Source organism: Triturus cristatus, chromosome 4_2 (genome assembly GCF_964204655.1).
Source record: "Triturus cristatus chromosome 4_2, aTriCri1.1, whole genome shotgun sequence".
In the NCBI taxonomy this organism is placed as follows: domain Eukaryota; kingdom Metazoa; phylum Chordata; class Amphibia; order Caudata; family Salamandridae; genus Triturus; species Triturus cristatus.
This window is the reverse complement of record NC_140586.1, coordinates 601,655,146-601,680,066: the sequence shown is the minus strand read 5'-3', so window position 1 is coordinate 601,680,066 and position 24,921 is coordinate 601,655,146. Positions and strand designations below refer to the sequence as shown.

Genomic DNA, 24,921 nt, shown 5'->3' with positions numbered 1-24,921 from the left:
CCCACTCAATCTACTCCACTCCACTATACCCCACTGCCCTCTACCCCACTCCACTTCAATCTATGCCACTCCACTCCAATCTACCCTAATCCACTTTACTCCAATCTACCACAATCTACCCCACTCTCTTCCAGTCTACTCTACCCCAGTCCGCCAAATCCATCCCACTCCACTCTAATCTACTCCACCTGACTCTAATCTATCCCAATCCACCCAGCTCCACTCTTCCCCAATCTACCCCATTTTAATCCAATGGACTCCACTCCACCCCAGTCTACCCCACTCGAATCGACCCTTGGTCGAGTCTGCCCCAATCCACTCCAATCTACACTAATCCACACCAATCTACCCCACTCCACTGCAATCTACCCTACCCAACCTAAATCCACCCACCCCACTCTACCCCAATGCACACTACCTCACTCCATTCTACCCCAATCCACTTTATCTCACTCTAATCTACTCCACACCAATCCATCCCACTCCATTCTACCCTGAACTAGTCCACTTCAATCTACCACACTCCACTCCAATCCACCCTTGTCAACCCCACTCCATTCCAATATACCCTAATCCCATCCACCAATATACCCACCCTATTCCAATCTACCCCATTACACTTCACCCTAAAGTACCCCACTCCATCCCAATCTACCCTACTCCACTCTAATCTGCCTTAACCCACCACAATTTACCTCATCCCACTCTTTCCCAGTGTACTCCACCCCACTCTACCTCACTCTACTCTACCCTACCCCAATCTATCCTACTCAAATCTACCCAATCTTCTCCATTCCAATCTACACCACTCCAGTCTACCCTAATCTACCCCACTCAATTACACTCCAGTTACCTCATTCTCCTCCAACCTAATCTGCCCCTCTCCAATCTACCTCACTCCACTCCCATCTACCCCACTCCAATCTACCCCAATGTGTTGTCTGCAATGGCAGCTTGCCACCATACCATGCATACTTCTCATTACTCCACTCCACTTTACACCACTCTACTCTAGAACACTCTACTCTACTCTATGCCACCCCACTCCACTTCACTCCATTTCCATTCCACTCCACTCCAATGACATGCCACTCCACTCTACACCCCTCCACGCTAAAACACTTTACGCCACACCACCCTCCTCCACTCCACTTCCCTCCACATTAAGAAACTCCAATCCAATCTACTCCATGCCACCCACCCCACAACACACCAGTTTACTCTAAACCTTTCTGCTCTATGCCCTCCACCCTCCACCCCTCCACTCTATGCCCCTCCTCTCCATACCTCTTACTCCACTCCAATCTACCCAACTCCAATCCACCTTAATCCACTCCAATGTCCCCATTTCCGCTTCACTAAAATATACTCCAAACCACCTCACTCCAATCTACCACACTTCACTCCAACCTACCCCACTCAAATCTACCCCACTCCTCTCTAATGTATCCCAATCCCCCACTCTAATCCACCCCAATCCCACCCAATCTAATCCACTCCAATCTACCCAACTCCACCCCAATCTCGCCGCCACTCCATCCCACTCTACTCCAATCTACCCCAATCCACTCCAATGTACCCCAATTCAATCCAATCTACCCCAATCTATACTACTCTAATTTTCCACAATCTACCCCACTTCAATCAACCACAATCTACCCCATCCCACCCCACTCAAATCTACTCCACTCCACTCTACTCAAATCTACCCCACTCCAAATCACTAATCTACTCCACTCTGCACTAGTCTACCCCACTCTACACCGGTCTCCCCCACTCCACTTCACTCTACCCCACTTTACTCCAATTTACCCCAATCTACTTCTCTCTGCTCCAATCTACCCCACTCTATCCAATGTACCCAATCCAATCCACTCCACTCCAATCTATCACAGTCAAGAACACTCCATTCAAATCTCTACCCTACCCCAATCCACCCAAATCATCCCACTCCACACCAGTTTAGTTCATCCCACTCCAATCTACCCCACCCCACTCTACCAGAGTCCACTTAATCTTCCCAAATCTACCCACTACAATCCAATCGACCCAATTTACTCCACTTCACTCTAGCCTAATCTCCCCCACTTGACTCTACCCTCGCTACAGTCTACCCCAAAGCACTCCAATCTACTCCACTCCTCACCAGTCTACCCCACTCCACTGTACCCTACCCTACTCTACCCCACTGCAGTCTACCCCACTCTATTTTACCCTACTCCACTCTGCCCCATACCAATCTACCCCACTCCAGTCTGTTCCTCTTCAATCCACCCTAATCTACCCCACTCTGCTACATTTAACCCCACTCCACTCCAATCTACTCCACTCCAGTCCAATCTGCCCTACTCAAATCCACCCCATCGACCCCACTCAAATCTACTCCACTTCACCCCACTCCAATCTACCCGACTCGACCCCACTTCACTCCACCCTAATCTACCCCACTCTACTCCTTTCCACTCTACCTTATTCCAGTCCAGTCTACCCCACTCCAATCCAGTCTACCACAAATCCAGTCTACCCCACTCCAATCCAATTACCCCACTCCATACCAATCTACCCCCACGCTACTCAACTGTAATCCATTCCAATCTACACACTCCAGTCTACGCCATTCTACTCCAATCTACTCCTCTTTAATACACCCATTTCTACCCACTCAACCCTGCCCCAATTTAGCCCCACTCCACGCTATCCCATCTACTCCATTCTACTCTACCCTCTACCCCAGTCTACCACCATTCAAATATATACCAGTCTACTCCACCCCACTCCAGCTTTTAGCCTTGATGAACAGCAGCCACACTAGTGTACAACATGTCTAAAACATTCCGCCAAAGCCAATAGCTCTTGCATGGGCGAGACCTATTGGTTTTGCCAATGCCTGTTGAGAATGGTATTGCCACCTTGCTTGCTGGGGCAACCGGGAGGTAAAATCAAGCTTGTCCTGCCTTCGCGTTTTCCATTCTGTCTCTCCAGTCAGGCCCAGCGCTGCTTACGCAAATTCCATTTCTGGTTAGTTTGATTAATATATTACATTGCTGAGTTACCAATGAAATACGTTTTTGTAGACCTTCTTGTTAGGTATTCTGAAATGGCAAACGTATATTCCCTGGTGAATAAAACACGATTACAGGTTGTTACGCATGTCTGTACACAGTTGAACCCAAGCCTGCGTCTCACGTGAGCTGTGTGTGTTTTCATTAAGGTAACAAGTCACACGTCAGGACCCTCATGCTGAAAGGCCTGCGCCCATCTCGACTGACCAGAAATGGATTCACGGCGATCCACCTGGCTGCCTACAAGGTACTGTGAGGAGCACTCTGACACCTGTGACACCCGGTCATTACAATGCTTGGTGTCAATTTAAAGAGCTCACATTTTTCACCAGGCACTGTACAACACTCGTGTGAACGGACTCATTTATATCTTCGGTGACAGTGGTAATAACAGCTAAAAGACTGTAAAATGGGCACAAATATAAACTTGCTGATAGAAGCGGTGATGCCTGTTTTGTTTCTATGGCCTAAAGATATCATCGGGCTCTTTTTGTGAAATATGGCGCCAGGTTTAACTATCTGCACAGAGCAGCACATCCAGGACGTACAAAGCGTCTGGCCAGACATTTCAGTCTGAGTAAAAACAAGCCTTTATGATATTGTCGAATTTAAACCTAGAACTGTGGCTAGTTTTGGAGGCAATCTCTGCACCTGGTGCTCTTCATTACCAACATTTGGCATGCTATTTCAACCTGAAATGCTGGGTAGTTGATATGTGATGTATGCTTTGCATTATTCTTTTATGAAATAGTATTAATCTTGAATTTAACTTACTCCCAAGAACTTGACCTGCTATCCTTGTTATTCCAACACTTTGGTATACTCGTCGGTGTATTGGAAATTGTGCAACGCTAAGATAAGCAAATGTTTTTACCTGCCTAAAAAGAGTTTATGCGCGTAAAAATGTCGATGAGTAGGGACTGGCAGAACCTTTCCCTCATAAATGACATTTGCAAATATGAATATTTCAGCAGTTTATTGAAATTCCCTCAGTCACAAATGTATGATCATAGGGTGCTACCGGCAAGAGTGGGTGAAGAGCCACACATAGGTATGTCTAATGGTACTCAGAGACCCCATGCTGGTAGTGGCCCACTGTATACATGCTTAATCATTTAACCTTGTTAAGGGCACAAATAGCGCATGTGAGAAAATGTTTGACTTTATTATTTAAAATAGATGCTGATTAGAGTATGGACAGACTATGTTTGTAGTTGTCAAAGCATTTTCCTAATGGGTGGCGAGGCATACCATCCAAGAGAAGATTTAAGAAATTATCTGGCTAATTTTAAAATCTTAATCTTGAAGACTGTTATGTCAGTGTACAAGAAATATTAACCGTAGGCAAAACGGAAATGAACCACCAGTGTTTGCTCAAGGCAGCGAAGGGTGAAGCCAGGAGGAAGAGCTGCGACAAGTGTAGATTGGCTCAGATTCTCTCATCTATACCTTTGCTTCATGGTATATGGTGGGCAAAGTGGCCCTGGCGGTCAGCATGTGAATGACAAGGGCTTTATTTAACAGATACTCCCACTGCAATTCTGCTTAAAGTGTGCAATAGCAACCCTAGCGACTATTTTCGAAATCTTCAGGCATAAAGAATGGTAGGCAGTGGAAAATGGGGTGTTCTATGTCATATCGTTTTCCCTATCCAATAAAACTGTGCCCTTTCAGGCACCATGCGATGCCAAGGAGGAGGGAGTCAATGGGATACAGAAGGTTCACCCTGCATGGCTGATAAATTCCAGATTGAACAGAAATGCCTACCCGTGACATCATGGGTGGCTCTGGTGAATAACACACATGCAAAGGAAATGATCTTATCCAGTACTGAATCCCAGTGGCTGCAGCTATAGGCATGCTAATATGAGGGTCTCTCTCCTTAGCTATTATTTGATTACTAGGCCCAGACCACATTAAAAGTGTCAAATGCTCCAAGGTTGACAGTAAAGAGGTGATGTGAGGAATGAACAGTAACTAGCCTCGGCATTGGAGCGCTTTAAAAACTCTATCCTATCTTATCCTATCTTAGTTGCTGGTCTGCTGGAGGTCCTGTAACGTTGGGGCCATTAGTGGAAAGTTGGATGGCACATACAGGAAGTTATTTTAAGTGGGTGCAAAGCATGTTCAGGGGCACAAAGGGCGAAATGCTCCCAGGTCACTTGTCATTGGTGGCCATGAAAGTGTAGCAAATCTTTGCAGATAGATGGTTTGAGTGAGAGCTTTGGAATGCTGAGATTTGGAGCTCGTAACTTTATGCACAATAGGGTGTCCTTGTGTGGCTCCTGTTGTGGGGAGAACAGTAGCAGAACTTACATATTGCTGCCTGGGCGGATACACTGCATAGTGCAATCTGATAGGGGTGCACACAATATCTGACCCTTGGAGTTTCCATTGTGATGCATAGATATGCCTAGAACTCCTGCCGACATCCTCTGCCTATGCCCAAGGTACAGACATTCACTCTTTTTTAGGATCCATTGGAAGGAAACAGCTCTGCTATGGATTTGATGAATTCTAGTTTTTTCTCCTTTGTCCATCAGACATCACACCTGATTCACAAAGGCAAACTTACACTTTAGTGTAATTTTACTCTTTTTCAGTTTTCACATACTACAATTTAATAGGAACTTTACAACTGTGGAGATACCGCAGGCTAGGCGGAGATATCTGCACATAAAAAGGTAAGCTTATCCTGTATTTTTATGTGCAGAGTTCTCTGCCCTGACTGCAGAGTTTACGCAGTCATAAAGTTACTATGGAATCGTAGTTTGAGAATACCCCAAAAAATAAACTTACATAAAGGTGTGAGATTACCTTAGCGAATTAGGCCCGTAGTGTGTAATTGAAACACAACCTAGAAGAGGGACTTTAAAATCTGAGAGCTGTGAGAGCACATGGGGGAAAAACACATATGTGTTTTAAAACTGCCCTCACACACAGCAAGCTGTGTCATGCTTCATCATAGGGCTGCTAAAACACCTCCGGGCAGACCAAAGCTGGGGGTGGAGCAATAGGGAGGGGGAAGACAATACAACACAAAATAGAAATTAATGTGGGATCACAGGTGAGAAATGTGCAGAAAAACGTGATTTAAAACTGGTTCCAAGGAGTCCCTATTATAATTTTAATACTGGGTACCCTGTCCAGAATAAAATATGGTCACAGCAGGACCAGTGGATGATGGACTGGGGAGCTTAACATGAGACACCAGTCCCTCCACTCTGCAAAACCGTCTAGATTTTTCAGCCGGCCAAATGTACTACCCCGGCTTTCATCAGGACTCACACCAATATGATCCCCTGGGTGCTAACCCTACCTCCTTACGATCTAGGGGTGAAGGATAGCCACCCTTCTGAGTAACTGCTCAGGTTAAATGTGGGAGAGCCCCTTGCTCTCCACGAGGAACCTGTAACAGAATCAAATAAAAACATGTGAAGTGTCAAGTGCAGTGCTCTCAGTGCAGCACATAATACCAACTGAAATGGTATGTAACCCCCCCACACACACACACAGTCGTCATTCAAGGACAAGTCAACACCAGCTCAGGGTAGAAAAAGTGGCGCCCAGCGGTGTCACTGCCATATTAAAATCATCTCTTTAGTATTCGCATATGACTAACACATAGAATATCACAGTTATACCATGTTACTACTAGTTAAGGAGTTAAAAACAATGCAGGCATCAATGCTCGGAGACATAGTTGACAACATCATGAGTGATACATCGCTTACCGAGTTCATTTAAAATCTAGACTTGAACTGGCAGGGGAGCGAGGACAGCTCCCTATAGTTACACTGTATGAGACATAAAGATAGGAGTTAACAGAGTGAGAAAAAAACGAAAGTTAATCATGAGCGTAATATCGATGTATGCGTCCAGGGGGAGGTAATGTCCATCCCGTATCGGTGCTGAGCCACACCAGTGGAACCGCGGTGTTTGCTAATGAAACTCGCCCACAAGTGCGGTATGTGTAATCACCGCAGGCCGTCCCGGTTCAGTCTCTCCAGACCGCCCCCAGAAAAACTTACTGCATCAAGGTGAGCTGTGGTCAACCCGTTTCGTCTGTCCTGGCGCCCCGTAGAAGTGAAGTGCGGTGCTGGTAGGGTTCTGTAGGCCCGATCCCGGCCCGCCTCCGCTCACGTGCTCCACGTATGTGGATGCCGTGATCCCTGCATGAGTTCTAAGACTATGCCGGTAAAAGTCCCTGTCAGCCATCTTGTATGAGGGAAAACCTCTGCGCATGTGTGTCCTGAAAGGATACCAGGAAGCAAAAAGGCTCCATTGGTGCACATATGTCAGTAGAGGAGGCAGGTTCCAAGGCAGTAAAACAAATTAAACAAATGCCAGTTACCGCCTTATGTGACCGGGCAGGTCGAGGCCCAATGTAAAATAAAAAATGCACGTACCACGAGCACTAGTGAGGGCTCAGGTGGTTAAACCCCTGATATGCCATGTGTAATAGGTCCACAGGGCGGGTACATTTAAAGACAAAGTGAGGTCTATTCGACCAGGAAGACAGGAGTGATGGATGTTAAAGTAATGGGACAATCTCTATTTGAGATAGTGTGGGGGGTCCCGTAAAACCAGAAGAAAACAGAGCAGGCAGGAAAAACTGATCCACAATTAGGGATATTCTTAGAGTGTGTAGGATAATTAAGGGAGACTGGATACCCTACCAAGGAACAAAGGGAGGAACATATAGACAGAATATTCAGCTACATCAATCTCGTCCTAGGCTAGTTACTGGTTGTTTAGGCTATTCCATGGGATCTCGTCGTTCAGGCCCTCGGCGTGGGTCTGAACCCTGTAAATCCATTTTGGTTCTCCTATGAAGAGGTTCTCTGGCATCTGAACGTGGATCTATGTTCCATGATCCTTGTTTTCACCCTCCGAGTAGTCATCCCGATGTAAATGAGATCACAGGGACACCCTAGCATGTAGTTCAAGTTTGTGGAATTACAGTTCGTGTGCCTCCGTTATTCCCACGGGTAGGTGAGTTCAACGTTGACAGTCTTGGTGTTAGCAGTCAGGTGGCATACGTCGCACATCCCGCATCTCGTGTGCCCTGTGACCGGAGGGAGGGTCCACGTAGATCTTCTTCCAGCTGTCGTTTCTAGCCTGGGTAGGGTGTTTCTGGGTCTGGTATGGATCAATATGTCTTTAATGTTCCGACTTCTTTTAAAAGAGAAAAGGGGGGGGCGTGTCCAAGATGGCGACGGAGTAGGACGTGTTTTCGGTCCCTCCGCCGCCGTACCTGCTTAGCGTTGTTTAGCGCCTTCCCTCGCCATTCCCGCTTGACTCCCTGAATTGGCGCTGGTCCCCTAGAAGCCCGGGAGGAGGTCTGGCGATCGTTGTGCCCGAGGGGCGAGACCAGGGGCCTCTGACTGCTTTGGGGCCTGGGACGAGAGCGGCGGCTGCAGCCGGGAGACTTGCGTGGCGACGCGGCTTTAAGCGGAGCACTTTGCCGCGCTGCCGCTCGGACGCTGAACGCTGCCCCTGACCTCCGGATCGGCGGAGCGAGACCTGGGACCCGGCGGATGCGGAGGGCCTGGCGGACTCTGCCACGGGGCTGCCGAGGGGGAAGAGCGCGCCTGTGGCTGGCGGTGGCGGAGAGGCGTGTGGGCCTTGCCGATGCAGAGGTGCGGAGGGAGACTGCGGCCGAGGCCCGAAGAGAGACGCTGGTCCACTGGTGCTGGGGGACCCTTGGGCCCGTGATCGCCTGGCAGGTGAGGAGGCCCCGACCCTGGACTTCCCGGGCCCCGTGGGGGCTCTGTCCACACCGGTGTGTCAGGGGACCCGGGGGCCGCCCCCCTTATGAGGCGCCCAGCCCTGAACCGCCTTCCCGGAGTGAGGCCTGCTGCCGAGCGGCTCTCAGGACCCGCCGGTGAGTCCCATACCTGATGCTGCTGCTCGTGCCTACTGGAGCGGGGGGAGCTGCCGCCTGAGCTACGGTGCACCGGGGGTGGCTGGCCGCCTTCCCACCAGTGACTGCAGGGCCGGGGGTCAGTCAGTGACGATGTGACCTGGAGAATTGCACGCTGGCCCTGGTGTCCTTTGCCCCCCCCGGCTATTGCTACCTGGCGAGTGCCCTTGATGGATGCGGCCTGACCCGGGCCCGGACCCCGAGTGCGCTGGAGTGTGCCCTCTGGGGCACGTTGGCGGTGGATCGGCCCCTGGAGCGCTGTGAAGCGGAGGCCCCGGCGTGGGACGCAGTGGGGAACCTGAGACGCGGGACTCCCCGCTAGTGCTGGCCCGGGCGAGGGTTTGGAGAGACTGCTGGTCGGGGCGAGAGCGTGAGGTCTGACTGCGGTCTGGAGCACTGGTCACTCGTAGTGCTGCCTGCGATGTCGACGAAGCCCCGCAAGGAAAAACCGGGCAAGATGGGGCCCCCGAGGGGAGCGCTGCCAACGACGCCCCCAGGTGCCAGCGCCTCCCCCCAGCAGACTGCAGATGATGTGCCGGCCACCAAGGCTTTCATGATGGAGCTTTTTTCCGCCATCAAGGAGGACATCTTGAATCTCCGCTCCCAGCTTGCCTCGGACCTCAGAGAGGTACGGCGAGAAGTGGATGGCATTGGCGAGCGCGTGGCAACGCTGGAAGAGTACGATCTAGGTCTGGCGGGAGACTTCCATCAGCTCCAACAGGATGTGCTCCGACTGACGGAGCAGAACTTGGATCTCCAGGCCCATGCGGAAGACCTGGAAAACCGGTCTCGGAGGCACAACATCCGTATCCGAGCGGTGCCCTGGGGGGGCGAGGCTGGAGATCTCCGGGGGTACGTAGAGGCTCTCTTCCTGCAAATCCTGGGCGATGACGATCTCCACGAAGTCAGGATGGACAGGGTCCATAGAGTGGGCCTCCCGAGGGGCTCGGGGGCTCCGCCGCCGGACATTCTGGTCTGCGTCAATGATTTCCAACTCAAGGAAAGTATTCTTCGGAAGGCGCGGAGTATTCCTAACCTGCTATTCAGAGAGCACCATCCCCAACTCTTCCAAGACCTGGCAGCTTCTACGCTGCAGAAGAGACGTGCCTTTCATCCTGTGACGGCGTTTTTGCGCGTTCAACACGTGGCATACTCCTGGGGTCATCCCTTTCGCCTCATCTTCAGGTGGCAGAACCGGCTGGTCCAGATTCGCTCTCTGCAGGCTGCCAAGGACCTCCTGGGACTGGACGACGCCGCGGACTCCCCGAGGGGGGGTCGCTCACCTTCATGGCGCAGGAGGCGCTCTCCCTCCTGGCACAGACTTGGGCATCTGGGGACACAGACTGGGCCGGATTCCGCGTCCAGTCAACAGGAAAGAGATGGAGCAGTGGCCTCTGTAGTGGATGTGACGGTGTTGTCGCCGCGGGACAGCTCATCGGCGGCTTGATGGTAGAGGGAAGGCTGCTTGGTGGCGGGGGGACGCCTCCCTCCTGTTCAGGTACCGTGGGTAACTATGTACTTTGGGGGAAGACACCCCGGACTGGAGAGCGGTTGGGACACTGCCTATTGCCTGCGACCCCGCTCTCCGAGGGTCTCATCACCAGCCCTTCTGGTTGCAGCATTTGGTTTTTTGACTTTCTTTGGGGGGGTCCAGTTGACTCCTCTGCCTGTTGCATTTGGTTTTTGTAAGAGTTTTTGGGGGAGGGATTGTGGAGGGGAGTGGGGGGGAGATGGGGGGATGGGTGGGAGGGGGGGCCAGTGGTGGTGACATGGGGTTGTGGCGAGGGAGGCTCTGGGAGTTGCGCTTAGTGGGGACTCTGGGGGGGAGCTCGAGGAGGCGGCGGGGGTCGCTTTTAACTGGCAGACAGGGGGTTCTGCTTGCTTGGGCGGGGGCCCTGCTCCTAGGTGCGGTGGGGGAGGAGGGGGGGCCGTAGTTGGGGGCGCTGCTCAGGCTGGATCTGGGATGCGGGCCTCCGTAGGAGAGATAACGTGGGAGGGTCAGTGGACTGCGGGCCTGGGGAGCACTGAGGGCCCACCTCCACCGGGGCCTTTCTAGTTGGGTTGGGTCCCTGGGACGGGGGCGGCGCTTTGTCTGTGGCTGACCGGAGGGAGCTGATGGTTGAGAGATCTGCGGCATCCCTGTTACCCTAGGAACTTGGAATGTGAAGGGGTTGAATTCGCCTCAGAAGTGCCAAAAATTTTGGAAATATGTACTGGATCATCACCTGGATGTGGTGGGTCTCCAGGAGACCCACCTGGCTCGGCGGGATGAGGCCAGGTTGAAACATAAACAGTTCCCCCTGATCTATAGATCTTCGGCGGTTTCGAAACACAGGGGAGTGGCACTGCTGTTCCGCTCGTCTCTCCAGTTCCAGCCCCTGGGAGTCCGGAGCGATAGGGAGGGTCGGTGGCTACTTGTTAAGGGGGCGCTCCTCTGGAGGACCTGTTCCTTCCTTGTGCTGTATGCTCCCAATGCGGGGCAAAATGCATTCCTTTTTAACTTACTGCGCACTGTAGAGGATTTCGTGGAGGGGGCGCTCTTCGTAATGGGGGACTTCAATCTCGTTTGGGATCCGGACTTGGACTGCTCCCACTGCCGGAGGGCCGAAACTGGGGTGTTCTCTGAGGAGTCGCGCCGGCGGATCGAGGAGCTGGGGTTGCTGGATGGGTGGCTCTCCCTGCACCCTCTCTCACGGGACTACACCTTCTACTCTCATGTCCACCACTCGAACTCCCGGTTAGATTATATTTTTTACAACCAGTCCCTCCGGGGTTCCGTGAGTGAGGCCAAGATTTTTCCTCTTCCCCTTTCGGACCATAGCTTGTTTGCGCTGGGGCTCCAATGGGCGCCAGTGGGGGACGTTCCGCGCAGATGGTACTTTCCGGCTTCCCTGGTGAGGGACGGTTCCTCTTGCAAGGACCTCCGTGTGGCGATACAGGACTTTTTCGACCTTAACCCGGTTCAAGACACATCTGTTTTTACTACCTGGGATGCCTTTAAGGCTTCCGTGAGGGGTAGTTGCTTAGCTATTAACGCGGCACTTAATCGATTGCGGAGAGCGGAACGAGAGGCATTAGAGGCGGAACTGGCGGTGCTGGAGCGTGCGCATAAAGACCATCCCTCCAAGCCCACGTTGCGACCGCTTACTGCTCTCCGGGGCAAGCTACGGGCGCATTACAATAATCGGTCGGAGTTTACCCTCCTGAAGCTCCGTCACCTCTCTTATGCTCAGGGGAACAAGTTGGGGAAACACTTGGCCCGCCAGCTGCGCCATAAGCGGGAGCGGGAATACATCGGCGGCATTCGGGACGCAGCAGGCGCGCTGCAGCACCGTGATGCGGACAAGGCGGCACGCTTCGGCGAGTTTTATGCGAAGTTATACGCGGGGGACTCCCTGGACCCCTCTGCCCAGGGGGACTACCTGCGTACTCTCCCGATCCCACAGGTATCTGCGGCCCGGAATGAGCTGCTCTCTGCTCCCATCACGAGAGAGGAGGTGCTGAGTGCCATCAAGTCCCTGAAGCCCCACAAGGCGTCGGGTACAGACGGCTTCACGACCCTCTTTTACCAGACCTTTGTCGCCAATATCAGTGATTTCTTGGTCCAACTGTTCAACGCGATGGCTGTGTCGGGGGTTACCTCGGCCTCTATGGTGGAGGCCGTCATCTCCGTCATACCTAAGCCCGGTAAGGACCCTGCTCTCTGTTCCTCGTATAGGCCGATCGCCCTGCTCAATGTCGACGCCAAACTCTATTCTTCCATCCTAGCGTCCCGCCTGCAAGACCTGATGCCGGTGCTCATCCACCCGGATCAATCGGGGTTTATTAAAGGACGACAAACCCATGATAACATCAGGAGGGTGATTCACCTCATCGAGAAGGCCAACCGCTTTAACATTCCGGCAGTTTTGCTGGGCCTGGATGCCGAGAAGGCGTTTGACCGGGTGGACTGGCAGTTTCTCTTCCATACCTTGGAAGCGTTCGGGTTCTCGGACAGATTCCTCACCATGCTTCGGGCCAATTATAGCGGGCCCCGTTCCCGTGTCGCGGTCAATGGCTGCCTTTCGTCCTTCTTCCCGCACTCGCGGGGCACGTGGCAGGGGTGTCCGCTCTCCCCCTTGCTGTTCGCTCTGAGTATTGAACCACTGGCGTTGGCGATACGGGAGCACCCGGATATCCGGGGGGTACCCTTTACGGGCAAACAGCACAAGATCTCCTTTTTCGCGGACGACGTCTTGCTCTCGCTGGCAGACCCTGCGCACTCCCTCCCCCATGTCCAGACGACCCTGGCACGGTTTGAAGCAGTGGCGGGCTTTAAGGTGAACTACGACAAATCATATATCCTTAATCTTACACTCTCGCCGATGGAGGTGGGCCGTCTTCGGCCGCTCTCCCCTCTTCCTTGGACTCAGTCCTCATTACTATACCTGGGGGTGCGCTTGACCCCCACAGTGGGGCAACTGTATTCGGCCAATTTCCCTCCTCTCCTGGATACGATACGGGCTGACTTGAACCGGTGGAAACCGCTGTTTATCTCCTGGCCAGGTAGGATACACGCGATTAAAATGACGCTCTTGCCGAAGTTTTTATATCTGTTCCAGGCGCTCCCCATCGTCTTGGACACTGATTTCTTTCGCCGCATTAAGACTCTCATGCTCTGGTTCATATGGCAGGGGGGGCGAGCTAGACTTTCTTTTGCCACTCTCCGACGCCCTCGGGGGAGGGAGGGGTGGGCCTCCCGGACTTGCTCCTCTACTATAAAGCAGCGCAGTTGAGGGTCTTGGTGGAATGGACCCAACCGCTTTCGGAGAAACACTGGCTCCACATGGACAGAAGTGTGGCGGGACGCACGATATGGGATCTGGTGTGGAAACCTAAGGGGGACAGGCCCCAGAATGCGTACATCAGCACCCCTACCGCCACCACCCTTAAGGTCTGGGACTCGGTCTCTGGGGATGAGCGCTGGACTACGTTCCCGTTGCCTTTCACTCTCATACATTTCAATCCAGCCTTCCCCCCTGCTATGCAAGAGGGTCCATTCGACGTGTGGAGAAGCGGGGGCTGTCTTGCCCTTACGCATTTGTTTCATGGCGCTGCCCCGCTCACCTTTGCCAATTGTTGACGGGATTATGGGGTTCCTCAGTCAGAGCAGTTCAGCCACACCCAATTCCTGCACTGGGCTTTGTCTCCGTCGGTGCGAGAGGCGGCAACTAGACCGCCCACCCCCTTTGAGGCTTTCCTCTCGCGCACCTCGACGATGCGCGGAGCCATCTCCTTTATCTCTGGCCATCTCTTGGCCACTGCTCTCTCTCCGAGGCCGCGCTATATGGGCATCTGGGAAGACATCCTGGGGAGAGCCGTTTCCGATGAAGAATGGTCTCACTTGGGGCGCGATCTGACCAGCCACAATCACTCGGTGGAACTGCGCGAGGCGCACCTCAAGACAATGATGGACTGGTATCTCTCTCCCGCCAGGATACACCGCATCTTCCCTAACTCCTTGGACAGGTGTTGGAGGGGATGTGGTCTCTTGGGGGACTATCGCCATATTTGGTGGGATTGCCCGGTCATCCGCCCCTACTGGCAGGAGATACTGTCCCATATTAAAGAGATCTTGGGCTACCCGATAGCGGACTCCGTGGCTCACGTATTACTGGGTCTCTGGGATCCCCATCCTCGAGCACCAGACGCGTGCGGACAAAAAGATCCTTTGGTTGTGTTTGGGGGCGGCTAAGGTCACTCTGGCGGCAGCTTGGAAAAAGAAGGAGGCTCCGGCGATATCTCTGTAGCATGCGAGGTTATGGAAATTGTTGAGCATGGAACGCATGGCGGATGTCTTCCTGGGGTCCTTTAAAAATTTCAGTTTCCGCTGGGGCCCTCTGGTGCGCTTTCTCTCTAAAGGACTGCCGGCAGCGGTATGTCCTCCCTCAATTCGAGCCCTTCACCTGTTCCAGGTGTGATTATCGCATGGGGAATGCCTTGCGTAAGGCTGAGTGTCACCACCACTGGGGGGAGGGTGGGAGGGGTGGGCGAGGGTCAGGGTGGTTGCGGGTTGGGGGGAGTTCTTTTTTCTTTTGAGTTGGTCTTTTGGCGAGGCGCCTGAAGAGGAGGGGAGAGCTAGATCTTTCCCGATTGTTGAATATTGCCCGATAGCCAGGGCTTTTACTGGGGCATTTTACTGGGAGGAAGTTAGGCCCCGCCATTGACACTCTCCCTGCTCCCTCGGATGCGTTTGGGTCTCCTTCTGGTGGTGGGGCTGACTGCTTAATAGTGGGTGTTACCCCAGGCGGCTGCTTGGCTCTCTGGCCCCCCATCCTCATATGCATCCCCCTGCGAGGGAAGTTGTGCGGGACTGTCGCCAATGGTTTCTTTTTGTGTTTTCTTATTAATAAAGACATCTTTTACAAAAAAAAGAGAAAAGGGATCTCTCCAGTTGTAAGCCGTTGGAATTGAGAATCCTCCAATTCCGTAGGATGATCTTTTGGATGCTGCTTGAGAAAGTGTTAAATGTGGTCACACACACTGTCCTATTCATTTCCGGATTTTCCACTGACTCCAGGAGGGCATCCCAATGGCAGTTGTTCGCTCTCGTGCGGGCCCTCTTAACTGTCCGTTGTGGATACTTCCTCTGGAGGAGTTTCTGTTTTGAGACATTTGCTTCAGATCTAAAGTCTGCAATATTAGAGCAGTTGCGCTGGAGACGCAAGAATTGGCCCATCGGGAGGTTCTTCCTAAGGGATTTAGGGTGAAAGCTCTAAAATGATAACAGACGATTCCTGTCTGTGGGTTTATGGAACATGGTAGTCTGAAGTCCCCCATCAGCAGGAAAGATCGTTAAATCCAAGAAAGGGAGGTTCTCTTTGGTAATGGTCGACGTGAATAAGAGTAGGGGGTTGCGGCTGTTGAACCATTCCAGGAATTCATCTAGCGACTGCCTGTTGCCCTCCCAGATCAGGAGGGCATCATCAATGAAATACCGCCATCCCTTTATGTGGTTGTTCCAGGTCCCCCCTGAGGCGTAGATGTATTGGTCCTCAAAAGCTGCCATGTAACGTCCTGCTAGGCTAGGGGCAAAAACACTCCCCATGGACGTACCATGCGTATGTAGGTAGTGGGTCCCCTGGAACTCGGAAAAGTTCTTTGTCTGCGCAATTTCTGCCAGATGTAGAATGAAAGGTCTTGGGGTGTAGAACTCCCACTCCAGAGTGTACAGGGTCTCCTCCACCACACGCAGTGTCTCCCTTTGCGGTATATTAGTATACAGGGACTCCACGTCCAATCCCACCAGGAACTCTTCCTCGGGGTTGATTTGTAAATCCTTCAGTAGAAGTAGTACTTCAGTAGTATCCATGAGGTACGCTGGTCTGGATTGGACCACAGGTTTGAAAAAGAAGTCACAAAACTGTGAGAGTGGCTCCAATAGTTACCCGATCCCCGAGACTATGGGTCTCCCCAGTGGGGGTCTGGTGGGGTTGTGTACTTTGGGGAGGGTATAAAAATATGGAGCAACGGTTCAGATTGACACAGGAAGTTCCCCTCCTTCTCGGTAATCCACTCGTTGTGCACTGCTTCCTCAACAACGGACACTATCTCCTTCCTGATGTCCTCTGTCGGGTCCCCTCTCAGCACTGTGTAATTCCTCCTGTCGGAGAGGAGTTTCAGGCATTCAGTTTCGTAGGCAGCTCTGCTCTGGACAGCGATGGCTCCCCCCTTGTCCGCCGGTTTGATCACAAGGTCTTGGTTGTTCCTCAGTTCCTCCAGAGCTTGTTTCTCTGTGTTGGATCGGTTCTTAAAAGTAGATTTGTTACACCCTGCCAGTGCTTCCACCACATGAGTGGCTGCTTGAACGAAGGTTTCCACCTCAATTGGGAGGATACTCAGGGCCGGAGTAAACTTGGACCTTGGGCGGAAGGTAGTATCCCCTCCTTTTACTGCCTTTTCTTCCCGGTCACCAAAGAAAACTCGTAGTCTTATGTTACAGAAAAACCCCGCAAGCTTCTGGCGGGTTTTGAAAATGTCCAATGAGTTGGCGGGCACAAATCCTAACCCCTTGTCAAGTACTGCTACCTGGTTGTTTGTGAGTGGGGTCTCTAGGAAGTTCATCACCAAGGAGGTCATTCCCTGCTCGTGCCTAGTGATGGATCCCTCGCCATGCTCCTGGTGACCCACTGCTCTAAGTCCTCCTACTGCACCCCATGGTTCCCTTCTGCTTGCCCCTGCCTCTCCCTCGGCCTCTCCCTAAAAAAGGATTGGGCATTTGGGGGAACTGTGTCACAGGGGCCACCTGCATACCTGGGAATTGTTGCCGGTACATTGGGGGCCATCCAAAGTTGTTATCTGGATAGTTGGGGTAAATTGGATTAAATTGGGGCGGAGACCTCTGAAGAAACCCCTGCCTCTGCCACTTCTCCGGGGCCTCCTTACGTAGTCGCTGTCGTCGCTACTCATACTAGTTCTCTCCGAGGCACTACCATCCCTGCCCTGACCTCTCTTCATGTCATCCAGTGTGTAATGACAGTGGGTAGATTTAGACTCCAGGCATGACACATGAGTTGTTTCTCTGTGCTGAATTTCCCACTTATCTTGAGACACATAGCATTAACATGTAGTGTTTAGTCTGTGGCCGGATAAATAGCCACTACATTTAGTTATGCATGAAGAATCCATGTATTCACCACTTTTCAATTTGCTCTTAATTGTAGGTTGTTTGAAAGACATGCACCTTGTTCTTAAAGTAAGCTATTTAGTTCACATACTTTTTTAACTTATCAGTTGTTCAAAATGCAAATCTGGTAAAGTTTAAACAAGCATTGGCTATGCCAATAGGTTTGGGTCATCAATGAAAGTGCCTCTTGTGTCACTGATGTGTTTAAGAACACAATAGTTCATCATATATGTCCTGTCACTCATCTTCCAACTCATGGATCCCTTCATTCAACTGACTTATTCGTGCAGTCATCCTCTGACACAATCACAATAAAACACACACAAATTCAACAACATATGCACAATAAATTAAATGAATACAAGTAGAAAATAGAAAACACTCTGCTGTCGAAACATGGTGAGCATATCCTTGCAATAACGAAACTAAATATAGCTACAGGTCAGTCTTGAAGAGGTTTTGTAAATAGTCTATTTAAAGTTCCAGCATGGCTGCCTCTTTTAGAACCAAATTTTGGCAACCTTTCAATGAGAAAACAATGATACACTAAGGTCTGCAGCATTCCATCATAGTCTCCTGGTTTAGAGGAAGTGTCCACATGGGATGCTGCACACTGTAGATGAAATGAGCGTCAAACAAGTGACTCCCTAGCACTGTCTAGAGAGAGCGACGTAATATTGATTTAGGAAGCATTCAAATAAAAAGTGGAGAAGCACAGAAATGAAAGTAGGAATATAAATGGAGAAATTTGAATAGGAAAGTACTGGCCAACCAGCCCTGACACTAAAGTACACTCATTTCATGGTGGATGTACACATACGATCAGAAAATGCCATTATTCACAGTGTAAGAGAGCCAATGGCTGATGCGTCTGAACCATTACCCCATGTATTACGCTGTCCTGGTTGGAACCAAAATGGAAATGACAGGCAGACCAATGGCGGACCAGAGCTGACCCAAATGCCTTCTATGTAACTATATGAATATATGTTTATATATATGGCAGTATGTATTATTTGTTGGAGTCCTTTTGGATTTTCCATATAACATAACATAACATTACATGTACTTTTGAATAGCGCACGTATCACCTGAAAGTCTCAAGGCGCTGAATACCAGATGTATATTGTTACCCAACTCAATGGTACTCATTTTATTGACCTCAAATGGATGAAAGGCTGAGTGGACCCGCTGGGATTAGAACCTGTGACCATGAGGTCGAACACAGGCCCCTACAGTGGATGCATTTGTCCACTGTGCCACCAGACCCAATAGGTCTGGCTTTTTTTACAATAAAAAAGCCAGACCTACTTTTTTAATAAGAACTTTTCATAATACAGAAGCCAGACCTATGGCATCTGGCATACCATTTCCATGCATATTAATTAAGCTTTTTGTTGTTATGACTGACTTGTCAAAATAGCCAGCTCACACCTTCTGTACCAAGCATAGGCTTTGCCACAAGGTAACTATCAGGACATACAGTCATACAATTACAAATTTATTAAGCAACTTGAAAACGCAAAATACTACTTCTCCTAACAGGGCTAATGCAAGATTCTCACAGTGCAAGATTTCTATAAACATGGCTTGTTAAAGGAGGTAACCAACACCATAAAGCTTGCATACTAAAGAAATATTTGAGATCCAATGTTAGACAACCCAATTTGGAGGCATGTATTCAAATAATAAATCCCCCTTAAATACAATATGGCAAATTGCAAATTAACTTTGCCAAATGCTTTTCACAATAAATACATCAGGCCTAGTGCCTTTATCCTAACATTTCTTAAACATACCAGGCCTATAATCATGATTATTGGATTGCCACCATAACCAAATCAGTTCTGCTGTATTAAGTATGAGCTTCACCTTAAGCCAAAAAATGCTTTACAAGCAGTCTTTTTTATTCCAAGTACACAAATTCTACCCAATCAAACCCTGTACTCAGGAGAATCACTTTGTGAGGGGAACCTCAGGCTTTCCCTCAGTACAACCCTGAAAATACCTTTTGTTCATCACATGAGTTCAAGCGGGGGCCGAGAAAAAAGGGGGGCCCAAAAACGTATTTTCTCCATGCAAATTCCTGTAGGGATTTTATGCACGACTACAGCCTGAACCGCTGAACATAATTACAGCAAATTTGTCAAAAACTAGATCTTTGTCCAGAAAGAGTGCTTTTTAAAATCTGTGTAAACCCTTCAGTAGTTTTGGAGTTATTAAAGAAAGAAATTGTATATCTAGGGACGTGAATCCTCTGCAGATACAGCAGGTCTCATGCTGAGATTTGACAGACTGCCAACACTTCAACCAGGAAGTGTTAGCAGCCATCTTGGGAATTGGACTTCTCTGAGTTCCAAGGAAAAAGGCCCCAAAAAACAGAAGGGGGCAGGGTAGGAATACATGACCCCTCAGGCCTGGTGCTGGGATCCTGCACATAGAGACCCAGCCAAGGCACACTTTAAAAAAAAAAAATGTTGCCACAAATTTGCAGAGGATCCAGAAATTCACTACAAAAATGAATATAAAAAAAGTGTGGTCTTCTGTGCTTGTTTGGTATTTTGCACCCCCCGGGTAATAGGAGAGGGGGAGCATGTGGCCCCCCTCCTCAGGCCGATTACGGCCCCGGGGACTGCCAACCTGGTTCCCGTACAATAGTAAACAATGAGAGGTGGATGCACATGTCCCTTCCTAGACTGATTTTAACCTCGGGACTCCATCCTTTTGGGGCCCGGGTATGCAATGGAAAGGGAGGAGGGCAAGGCCCCCTCCCAGAGCCATTAATGGCCCTGGGTACCCCATCCCCCAGGGCTGGGCTCCTGCATTGTCCCAGGGTGCCCACCCCGGGACATAGCAGTTTCCTTGTCAGCACTAGGCAAGCCTCTTTTTGCTCATGCTTGGCTGGAGCAATTAAAAGCTCCTGCCAAGCAGGACCAAAGAGTAAGCCTGCTCCCAGTGGGTGGGAGCAGGGATAATGCTTCTGCCTGCTTGGAGTGGGCTTTTTATCAGTTTTTTGCTTGCCTGCTGTTAGGTGGCCAGGGAAACAGATACAATAATTTCTCCCACAAGCAAGGAGCTGCATTTTTTGCTACTCCCTGCATTCAGGAGCAGCGCCAGCAGATACCACGGGGGAATTGGGGCTCCTCCTTCATCCCCCAACAAAAGACAGTGGGTAAAATGGATGGGGCCAGTTGACACTCTCACTGAAATGACCTACTAGTCTCTCTTAACTAACACGCTCTGATACAGTCTACACATGCCTTATTTCTTACCCTTATAATTTATACATAAGAAAATAATAAATAATGGTCTTTTAATTGCGTACATTACATTGCTCCTATGTTTAGTTACATGTATATTTACATGTATATTTATGTATCATTCTTTGTATGAATGTACAAATACATATATAGATGCATATATTCAATGAAATAATATTTAAATATATACATGTTATGTTCATCTAAATCGTAAGATTATTATTTAACATTTCAATATATTCAAAATAATTTGTTATCAGGCTATATATGGTTAACTGCTCCAGCTGCACTAGTTATATTGTCAACACTGGAGAAGCAGGAATCAGTTCATCAAACATAATTATTCAATAAGTAGCAACTTACAGTTTCCCAGTGATATTGATTTGTTCCTGTTTACTACCAGATCTTCCTTCAACTTGTATGTGTGTCCATAGAAACAAAACCATTTGAGTAATTAAAAAGAGATAAGAAGACCTAAAAGCCTTAAAATAGAAGATGGCCACCATAGTGCTGAATAAACAGTGCTAGTAAGTATTATTCTAACTAAATCACCTCTTACAAGTCCATAGGGTTATGCCTGTTTGAGTATTTTCCCATAGAGTAGAGAGAGATGTATTTTTTTCTTGGACATTGTTGACAGGGCTGCAAGATAATTTTTTCTTTCAAAAGAGACAGACCTTTTGACCAAAAAAAGGAAACAAAACTGAGTGTTAGAAATCTATGTAAATTGAGGGGTCTCAGAAGAAGCAAGAGATGAAGGTGTGCAGTTAAAGAAAGGCCACTGAAAAAAGACTCACAAAGGCACATAGAACATACTCCCAGAATGATTAACTAAACATTAAAAAGAGCATGTTTTATCAAGCACCTTCAATTAAATGCTACTAGTCGGCCTTCATCACTAATTGTGCCACCAACTTAAGTAGCACTTTAAATATGTCTCCGGCCTGCCATGGAAGCCTGCTTGTGAGGTTTACACTGCCATTTCGACCTGGCAAAGTAAACCTTTTGCTAGGCCCCAACTTTCCTTTTTAATACATATAGGTCACCAGAAGGGTAAGCCCTAGACAGCCCAGCAGGCAGAGTGCAATGATTTTAAAAAGTAGGACATGCACTGTTACGTTCTATATGTCTTTGTGGTGAGAAACTCTTACATTTATTTTTTCACAACTGAAAGGCCTACTTCTCCCATATGATAACATTGGAGTTACCTTATTACATTTTATAACAGTAATTTCCAAATGTGAATAGCGAACCAGTTCATGTTTGGTTTCTCTGAAATCCTAATTTAAAATACTAACTAAATACTAACTAAAAAGTAGGACATGCACTTTAAGTTCTACATGTCCTGGTAGTGAAAAACTTATAGAATTCGATTTTTTCACTACTGCAAGGCCCACCTTTCCCATAGATTAACATTGGATTTACCTTATTACAATTAACCAGGTGTAATTTCCAAATGGATACAGATACCCACTTCGTTTTCAGTGTCTTTGGAAATGTAATGAAAAATCCTAACTTATGGTGAAATTGGATTTTAAATTACAATTCTGAAAAGGGCACTTTTAGGAAGTTGCCATTTTACTGCCTTAGCCATTTAGTGCCTGTAGCCTGTCTCTGGTCACATGACTGGATGCAGCTGACAGTTGGGATATGTGTATTCCTCCGAGACAGCCACACACAATAGGGAGCTTAGGTGTGTCTGGCAGGATGGGAGAAGGAGTTGTGTCCTGCTTCCACATAAAGGGCTGCATACCTCCTGTAGTTAGTCTGGAGCTAGAACTGGGGAGCCAGGATGCTTGGGGACTTTAAAGGGAAACCTCTAGAAGCTTCTCCCCACTTCAAAGGCACAACTGGGCATAAATATTGGACCTCAGGCACCACCACTTCAGTCTTCGTTTGGACCTGTGGATACTCTACCAGGAAGAATGACTGCTGGGCTGCTAAAGGACTGTCACTCTGCCAGACTGCTGCCCTGCTGGACTACTGCCTTGCTGCAGCTTTGCTGTGATGACCTGCAGACTGCTCCCCTCTGCCAGGGTGATAAGTACTGGACCTACATCTGTTGAACCCAGAAAGACACCGAGGGTTAGTTGGATTGCCTCCTGATCTGAAGCCTCAGGCCTCCAACAACATTGCTTCTGCACCTGAACTCTGCTGTCTGTGAGTCTACTCTGCCAAGTAGTGCCACCCCAGTCCTGGAACCCTAGAAATGGGCTTAAGGTACTTTGCCAGCCTCTGTGGATCCAGCAGAACCGACAAAGCTCTTCTGCTGCGTGGCTAATCCTGAGCACAACCGACGCAAATCTGCTGCTGCATGGATTGAACCCATTGAAAGGACCCGCATCGCCTCCTCAGACCATATCGCATTTAAACCATCACTGTGTGACACATCCTCAGCACATGCCCTTTCATCTCTCGCTGAAAACAGCCTTGATGATGACAATGGACTCCTCCTCACAGCACCTCGCAATCAACACATCCCCCTAACTGTGCAACACATACCCGACTCCGGATTTCACAGCATAAGCTCTAGATGATGGGATCTTTGATGATGACACAACAGGACCACAGACCAAAGCCTCGCTGCATCTCAGAACTGATGCATCACTTCAACTGCCAGATGCATCTTTGATACCGATCCTCGCAAGGCTCCGCAAACCAGGATTGAATGTACTTTGTTTAGCAGGCCTAACTAGGTCCATATAGCTGGCCAGGCCTAAACTTGTGACTTTGTCCTGGTCTGGCGTGACGAAGATACCCACAGTTCCCACTTCAAGCCTTTTAGTGCTATTTTTACTAAAATCTTTTAAATTGAATACCTCCAGTTCTACTATTTGGACATTTGTCATTTTGGACTTGTTTCATTTATTGAAAATGACTTTATGTGGCTAACTCTATTGTAGGCTCCTTACAGTGGGTTACTGTTTGAAGTGTTGCACAAACACTTTACACATTGACTTTGAGTTAAGCTACCCAACTGTAGAGCACAGGTTAATTTAGGGATTGCTTGCGACTTTACCTGAGAAGAACTGTGGTTGCTGCTGTTTCACCTTCAACCGGTAACCCAAAAACCTTTTTGCTTTGTATAATCCTAGCATAGAGAATACAGTTGTATTGCTATTAGAAAGTGTTATACTTCATTCATACCTTGATTGACCACTACAATTAATTCACACTGAAGGCGCATGCTCATTCCAGGACTTGTGGGTAGGAAGTCATGTTGAATTCATTGAAATGCATTGCAGCTTTTTGTATTCCAAGCAAGACCAAGCACAGTCGAAAGGTGCATTCCAAATAGGAGTGCTCTGGACCTGTCACAGCAGATAATCAAAAACGATAGCTAGGTGAACAGGAGGTCTTCTTCAACATGTATGAAATATGATCATCATAAAATAGGAGGGAGAGGTCAAAGTCTTGATGTCAGTTGTAATAGGGCTTACCGATTGTAGCTTAACATGAGCAGCAAGTCTAACCTCCATGAAGCATTATGTGTAACAAACATTACCAAACAAAAAAGCAGAAAATAAAGAACGTAAAGGTTTAAACTCGTATGAGTAAAAAAAGATAATAGTTTGATAAGAAAAATACTGCAAAATTGAGATAATCGAATTTTGAGAGCTATCAAAGACAATATAGCTCTTCCATAGGACACAATCTATAAAGCATTTAAATGTATATTAGTGATAAAGGTTGAAATCCTTCAACAAAATTATATTTCCAGATGAAGGTTGAGCTGTATCGAAAAGGAAGTGAGACTGATCTGTGACTGTACAATTGTATAGTTGTTGCGGTCTTAGGTGGTTAAAGTTTCCATTTAAATCTTTGACACTTTCATAGATGTCAATTCACTAGAGTGGGTTAAGCCAAGAAATATTTTTTGATGAGGAAATGAAAAAGTTAGAGGGGTGCCTGCCTGCTCCTATATCACAGGAGGTCCATCTTTTCCCATTTGTTGTGGTTCAGTTTCCTCAGTCTTTCTTGGAAATCCTCAAAAGTAGATGTTTTTTT

General features: G+C 48.9%; 1 protein-coding gene across 1 annotated transcript in view; it reads left to right on the top strand.

Annotated features, from left to right (window-relative positions):
* TNNI3K (TNNI3 interacting kinase) overlaps positions 1-24,921 on the top strand; it is a 2,902,528-nt gene that overhangs the window by 197,381 nt on the left and 2,680,226 nt on the right. The window contains exon 4 of the mRNA XM_085600138.1: positions 3,212-3,309. Within this exon, the coding sequence (XP_085456264.1) occupies positions 3,212-3,309 (98 nt within the window). The remainder of the gene's footprint in view (positions 1-3,211; positions 3,310-24,921) is intronic.